General features: G+C 41.5%; 1 protein-coding gene across 1 annotated transcript in view; it reads left to right on the forward strand.

Annotated features, from left to right (window-relative positions):
- Positions 1–7,381, forward strand: part of STYXL2 (serine/threonine/tyrosine interacting like 2) — a 31,227-nt gene that overhangs the window by 16,978 nt on the left and 6,868 nt on the right. The window contains exons 4-5 of the mRNA XM_069094702.1: positions 4,275–4,506; positions 6,005–6,222. Of these exons, the coding sequence (XP_068950803.1) occupies positions 4,275–4,506; positions 6,005–6,222 (450 nt within the window). The remainder of the gene's footprint in view (positions 1–4,274; positions 4,507–6,004; positions 6,223–7,381) is intronic.

Genomic DNA, 7,381 nt, shown 5'->3' on the forward strand with positions numbered 1-7,381 from the left:
TAGGTAGGAGGTAAAGAAGGTGGGAGGTTCATCTAAAGACATTTATTACTTTGTTCCTGGAGAGGCTCCCATTTTAAGCACATCGAATTTTAGAGTTGAAAAAAATAAAAATAAAAAGAGGGGGGGGGTGCAGCTAGGTGGCACAGTGAATAGAGCACCAGCCCTGGAGTCAGGAGGACCTGAGTTCAAATTTGACCTCAGACACTTGACACACTTACTAGCTGCGTGACTTTGGGCAACTCACTTAACCCCAATTGCCCTCCAAAATGCAAACAAACAAATTTTAGAGTTGGAAGGGACTTCAGAGATAAGGTCATCTAGTCCAAACAAAACCTGAATTTGAAGCATGAATTCTCCTCTATATCACCACCCCAACCATGTTCATCTACCCTCTACTTGAAAACCACTAACTCACCACCTCCTGAGGCAGCACATTCTAGTTCTAACCGTGATCATGATTTTCCTCATGTTGATTAGAAACATACTGTCTTGTAATTTACACTCCTTGGCCCTACACCTGGTCTCCGAGACTCAGAAGGATAAATTTCTAGATGATTTAATGGCTATTGCGATCCCTAGATCTATTGTGATCTCTATTCACTGACCAAGGGTTTTCTTTTGTTTTCTAAAGAATATCTCCAGTTTCTTCAACCAATCTTTGTATACATGTCCACTTGATGATCTCGTTAGTTCCCATGAGTTCAGTTTTCATCTCTCTGCAGGTATTTTCCAGATATATTTATACAGCCCTGGTCCCTCTCCTGTGCTCCAATACCACATCACCAACTGCCTTTGGACATTTTGAACTGGATGTCTCGTAGGCATTAAAAAAAACAACAACACAGAATTCATTTCCCCTACTCCCCACAAACTATCCTATCTTCTAAATCCCTAAATCCCTGTTACAATTGAAGGTACCACCATCTTTCCAATCACCCTAGCTCACAATCTTTGTGTTGTCTTCACTCTCTCTCTCTCTCTCTCTCTCTCTCTCTCTCTCTCTCTCTCTCTCTCTCTCCTTCTTTCTTTCTCATCATATTCAATCAGAGGCCAAACTTGCAAGATGCAACATCTCTTACATATGTCTCCATCTTTCCACCGGAGCAACCACTACGCTAGTTAAGGCTCTCATCCCCTGTCACTTGGGTTATTGCAATAGCCTTTGAATTAGTCTTCCTACTTCAGGCCATCCTTTACTCAGCTACCAAAGTGATCTTTGTAAAGTATAGGTTTGAACATGCCATCCTTTAGTCACTAAACTCTAACCTCAATAACTCTAATTATCTCCTTGATCAAATATAAAGTTCTATGCTGAGAATTCAATGCTCTTCACAACCTGGCCTCTTCCTACTTTTCCAATCTTTTAAAATTCTTTTTTCAATCACGAACATTTAATATATCTTCCTTCCACCTATTGCCACCCTGGAAAAAAAAGAGAAAAAGAAAAACAAAGTTCTTGTAATAAATATGCATAATCGAGCAAAAATAAATTTCTAGTTTACCATGTCTAGAAATACGTATGCATTCGGTATCTTGAGTCTATTACCTTCCCATCGGAGGCCTTTCCCAATCATTTTTCATTCTAGTGCTGTGACACAGGTCTGCCACACAGACCTCTCTGCTGGTTCTCATTCTCGGTACTACAAACCCCAGCTCTGTGCCTTGTGCTGTCTGATCTCCATGCCCAGAGTGCTTTGTCTTCCAACCTCCAGCTCTTAGAATCCATTGCTTCTATTGAGAAGGATAGCTACTATTGACAGAACCAGCCCTAAGCAAAACAAAAAGAGTTGTTTAGTCCCTTTTGGACTTTCTCTATACCTCAAACTCAATGCTCTCCTATCTCTCCCTGCTTTCTGAATTTTTTGTATATTTAAAATTCACACTATGGTATAAATGACTATTGACAACAATTCCCTTATTCCTGTTAATGTCACTGACACCTTGCCCCCACCAGTTGCCTTGGTATCAGTTGTCAAGTCTTGTCTTGTCTATTATACCTCCACATCTTACATATCCATCCCATTCTGCCCACTCTTAGCCATTGCCCTGGTTCTGGCCTTCATCACCTCCCACCTGTATTATTACAACAGCCTCTTCATTTCTCTCCCTGCTTCAAGCTTACCCCACACAAATACATTTTCCACATAGCCACTAAATTGGTTTTCTTAAAGTGACCACATCACTCCCCTGCTTAAAAGCTTCAATGGTGCCATATTGCATCTTGGATAAAATACAAACATTACCTGGGATTTAAATCTATCACAATAAGGCACCATTCCCAGAAGGCAGTGTGGTATGTCACAGTTAGAAGATCTTGTTTCCTGTCTTGTCTCCGATGCTTAACAGTGATATGACCTTGGACAAGTCATTTAAGTTCCAGCTCTGTTTCTCCATTTGTAAAATGTAGGGGTCGAATTCAGTAGCCTCTGAGGTCCCTTATGAATCTATATCTAAGGCACTTTGATTCTATCCAGTCTGATTGCACACTATTTCCCCTAAACACACTCTATTTTCTGGTAAAAATGTCTGACCTGTTTTTACCTCACATTCAATGTTGCATCTCCTGCCTTCACACACAGATTGTCTGTCATGTCTGGAATACTCTGCCCTCCTCACCTCTGCCTTGCAAAATCTTCAGCTTCCTACATCTCACTCAGGCACCATTTCCTATAGGAAGCCTTTCCCAATCCCCTCATTTATCAGCATTGCCTTCCGCCCCCAAGTAATTTTGAATTTACTTCATTTTGGATATACTCAGCTGTGTACATGTTATTATTTCTCCCCAGGAGAATATAATCTCCTTGAGAGCAGGGATCATTTTGTTTTTGCTTTAGTATGCCCAATACCCAGAAGAGGGTCTGGTGCATAGTAGGAACTTATTAAATGTTTCTTGAACTGAATTGTTATTGCTATGATCTGAATTTTAAAGGAACTAATGCTATGACTTGAGTTTAAAGCTTTAAATAAAAGGCAGCTAGGTGGGATAGAGCCCCAGATGTAGAGTCAGGGAGGCCTGACTTTAAATCCAGCCTCAGACACTTATTAGCTGTGCAACGCTGGACAAGGCACTTAATCTTGATCTGACTCAGTTTCTTCAACTATAAAACATGGAAGATAATCACCCCTATAATTCCAGAGCTGTTGTGAGGATCAAATAGGATAATATTTATGAAAGGCTTAACAAAGCTCCTGATACATAGTAAGCATTTATTAAATTTTTGTTAAAATTTTAACCAAGTAGAATTTTAGGCCTCAGCAGCTGGTGAGGGATTGACAGGGAGGGAGAAAGGAACTCTGGAGGAAAAAAAATAAAATTCTGAATGTGATTTTAAGAATTTTAAATGGGGGGCAGCTAGATGTCACAGTGAATAGCCCACTGGCCCTAAAGTCAGGAGGAACTGAGTTCAAATCCAGCCTCAGACACTTGACACACTTACTAGTTGTGTGACCTTGGGCAAGTCACTTAGCCCCAATTGCCTTACATTACCCCCTCAAAAAAAAAAGAGTTTTAAGTGGTTATCTCCTTCTACACTGACTAAAGGTGGTCCTGACTGCAAGTACCTAGGTCAATGCCTTGTACTCATGAGTTGCTAACTATTTATAGTATAAAGTCTTATAGCCCACATTTCTCCATCTTGTCCACAAAGGATACCACTAATATTTTGTCAGTTGCCTTGCCCAAATCTAGATAGGTGGCATGTACAATACTTACCAGATATATCAATTTAATAACCCTAATGGGCAGCACAGGTTCAGGGAAGCTCAGCTGGACATATGTTGTCAAGACCACCTTCAGACCTCTGTAGGGGAAGTAGACAGTCTCTTAAAATGCCTTAAAATACCCCAAGTGCACAAAGTCTAGCAAGTCAATGAAACGTCACCTAGTCTATTACAGAAAAAGCCAAACTGATAGGATGCCCTCATGGAAAGGGAAGATGGTTGAACAAAATGTAAATAAGATCGATAAAGCATGGATTAAACATTTACTATGTGCCTGAGCACTATGCTAACAGCTGAAAAAGCTGGAGGAAGGGAGAGTGTGGGAGGGTAGAGAAGGTACAGTAGACAGAGAAAGGTGGAGAAATAGAGCTGAGATAGGTTGAAGTGAGCAGGGCTGACTGTCATGGGTGCTTTCTCAAATGGAGGAATTGACCCATTGAGGGGGAAAGGCCTTGGGGGTAAAGGCATTGCCAGAGTGAGGAGGGTGCTGGAGGAAAGGTGGAGAAATAAATTTTTGCTTTTAGTCTCTTGGTAATGCTATCTGTCCATGGCAGAGCTCAAGTCAAGGGAGGTCAAAACAGACACTGTGTGCCCTGGGATGCTGGAGTCTGCAGAGCAGCTTCTGGTTGAGGACCTATACAACAGGGTCAAAGAGAAGATTGATGACACCAGCCTGTATAACACGCCCTGTGTCATGGACCTTCAGCGGGCTTTGGTTCAGGACCGCCATGAGGCTCCCTGGAATGAGGTGGATGAAGTCTGGCCCAACGTCTTCATTGCAGAGAAGTGAGTCTGGTTTAGCAATGGACCTTCACTCTTAGCCTTGGTTGACATGGGCTTTCACTAGAGAGATATGGTGAACACTTCCCATAGGGCAACTCAAAGTACCCTTATACTCCTGAGAAAGACTGGACATTCTCACAGTCTGTTTCAAAGCTACTTTGGACCTCATATAAATTCTGTTGCCCAAGTTTGTCTTACTCCATTCTTTCCCAAGTACCTGGTGCTTTCCTACCCTGAGCCCCAGCTAAAACATCCATCTAATCCCATCCTCAGGCAACTAATTGACACAGTAGATAAAGTGCCAGGTCTGAAGTCAGGAAGACTCATCTTCCTGAGTTCAAATCTGGCCTCAGACACTTACTAGCTGTGTGACCTTGGGTAAGTCACTTAACCCTGTTTGACTCAGTTTCCTTAACTGTAAAATGAGCTAGAGAAGGAAAAGGCAAACTAGTATCTTTGCCAAGAAAACCCCAAATAGGATCATGAAGAATTGGATATGACTGAAAAGACTATGCAACAAACAACAAAAAGTCCTAATCTCCCCAAGCAATACATGATGTTCTAGACTTTTCTTGATGCTGTTCCTCCCTCAACTTCTTTCCCACCACCTATCAAGAATTACCCATATTCCATTCCTCCACAGTTCTACTATACTGACAAAGGATACTATGAGTTTAATCAAATCAATTAACTTGTGTTAGTGTTTCTTTGGAAATTAGAGCTGATATAATAATAGTTCCTGGCCACCTACCTCATAAGGTTGTTTGATGTATATAAAAGTACTTCACAGAATGTAAAGCTTTGTATCAGTGTTAGTCTTCCAATTGCTATTAGTAAGATTAATAATGTAATACTTCATGGATCCATAATTTCACTGCTATGGGCATGCCTCTGCTTAGGGTGGGACTGACCCCTCTCAGTTAGATGACATGGTAGATGATCTTTGAGAGTTTCTGTAGATGAAAAATGCATCACCCTTCAACCAGCCTGGTGATAAGCATCTCTGAACTGAGATGGGCTGGTCTTTTAGACAACTGACATATAACCAGCCTATCAGCAAGGTCTTACTTGAAACCCTTCCAGTTTAGTAAGACCAGTCTGTTATGCAAACAGCACGCAATGATCACAACAGCTGCTCTTGGGTTCGTACAAGCTCGTATCCTCAAAATCTGTCTCTTAAGCCAAGGGCAAAAACTCATTCTTCTTGTCCATTTCAAAGATTTCTTTCCATTGGTGCTTTGTTTTTTCTCTCCTCTCCTCCTTCAATCAGTAACTCTCTCCAAGCTTCTCTCAACGACCTCGTATGGCTGAGTTTCAACATTGTCTCCAAACTTTTTAATGAAACTTGAAGGTTCTGTAATTTTTATCTCCGTATGCCAAGAAAGGGAGACGTCTCCCCAGCAGTGACTCCCAAAGACAAGTGCTTCTTCTGGAAAAGGGACTGGACTTTCCCTAGCTCTGGTTACTGACTAAAAAATGCCTTTTTGCTATTTTCCTTCAGGAGTGTGGCTGTGAATAAGGGGCGGCTGAAGAGGTTGGGGGTCACTCACATCCTCAATGCAGCTCATGGCACGGGTGTTTACACTGGTCCAGAATTCTACAATGGCCTGGAGATTCAATACCTGGGTATAGAGGTGGATGATTTCCCTGAAGTAGACATATCCCAACATTTTCGGAAGGCTGCAGAGTTCCTTGATGAAGCTCTGTTGACCTACAGAGGTAAGATCAATTCAGGGTTAGGCTCAGGTGGTTCTGGGCATCCAGAAATCCATAAGGAGAAGTTATAGCAAGGGAGAACTTTTTACCCTCTTAGATAGCCACTATATTTTACATTAGACTAAGGACTCAAGAGTTACACTGTCTGTCTGACTCTTACTTGCTCATTCACACCACTCCCTAGGACGTCCTTCACCATTTGTCTTGACTTTTCCACCCTTTGGGAAGAATTTAAATCCTGAGGATTTGAGGGGACCATTTTACAACATGCTTTGTTCTTGTTTATAAGACAAAAGCCAAAGGCCAAGCGATTTCAGTCAATGCCAATGATTCCTATAAAAAAAACAAACAAACAAACCCCAGAACCATTTCCTGTCATGGACAATGAGAAGGGTATAGGATACTCTAATGGTAAGAAAAATTACTTTCTTTAGGTTTTATTCTTTCTCCCTTTTTCAGGTAGCAAAAACTTTTATTTATTTCCTTTGACTAATTTAATTCCTTTGACTAACATGGAAGTGAGTGTGACTTTGAGGTAGAAGGAATTTACTTTGTTTCTTATTCCTTGTTGCATTTCCTGTAAGGCAGCAATGGCCTCCCTCCACAGTAGAGTTCCAGTGGAGGGGTGAGAGATAATGAGAACAGACACACACACAGCTCCCAGAGTGCTTGCAGTATTGGTAGGAAAGAAAGATGGATGACAAAGGGTGGATTGGGTGAAGACCTCACAGCTGCAATAAGTAGAGGTGAGGGATTAAGTCAGAAGAATAAGGGGGAAAGGAAGGAACATAGGAAGGAAAATGAGGAGAGAAAGGTGTTTGTAACCTGGATAAGCCATAGGTGTTAAAAGCACATGAAGATTCAAATTGGGAGTTGTATGACTTTTAAAAAAATGTTGACATATTTTGATCTTACATTGACTATCTTTCCAAATATGTCCCTCTACCTTCCCTGTCCCCAAAGAACCATCTTTTGTAACACAGAATAACAAGAAAGGAAGGAAGCAAAGATGAGGGAAGGGAGAGGGAAAGGTAAAAAGAGACAGACACAGAGAGGAGGAAGGGAGAGTGGGGATGGAGGGAGAGGAAGATAGAGAAAGAGAGAGAGAGGAAAGAAGGGAGGGAGGGAGAGAGAGAGAGAGAGAGAGAGAGAGAGAGAGAGA

The sequence above is a fragment of the Petaurus breviceps genome, unplaced genomic scaffold (genome assembly GCF_028583685.1).
Source record: "Petaurus breviceps papuanus isolate PSGF00001 unplaced genomic scaffold, PetGlider_PUasm1.0 220, whole genome shotgun sequence".
Taxonomy (NCBI): Eukaryota; Metazoa; Chordata; class Mammalia; order Diprotodontia; family Petauridae; genus Petaurus; species Petaurus breviceps.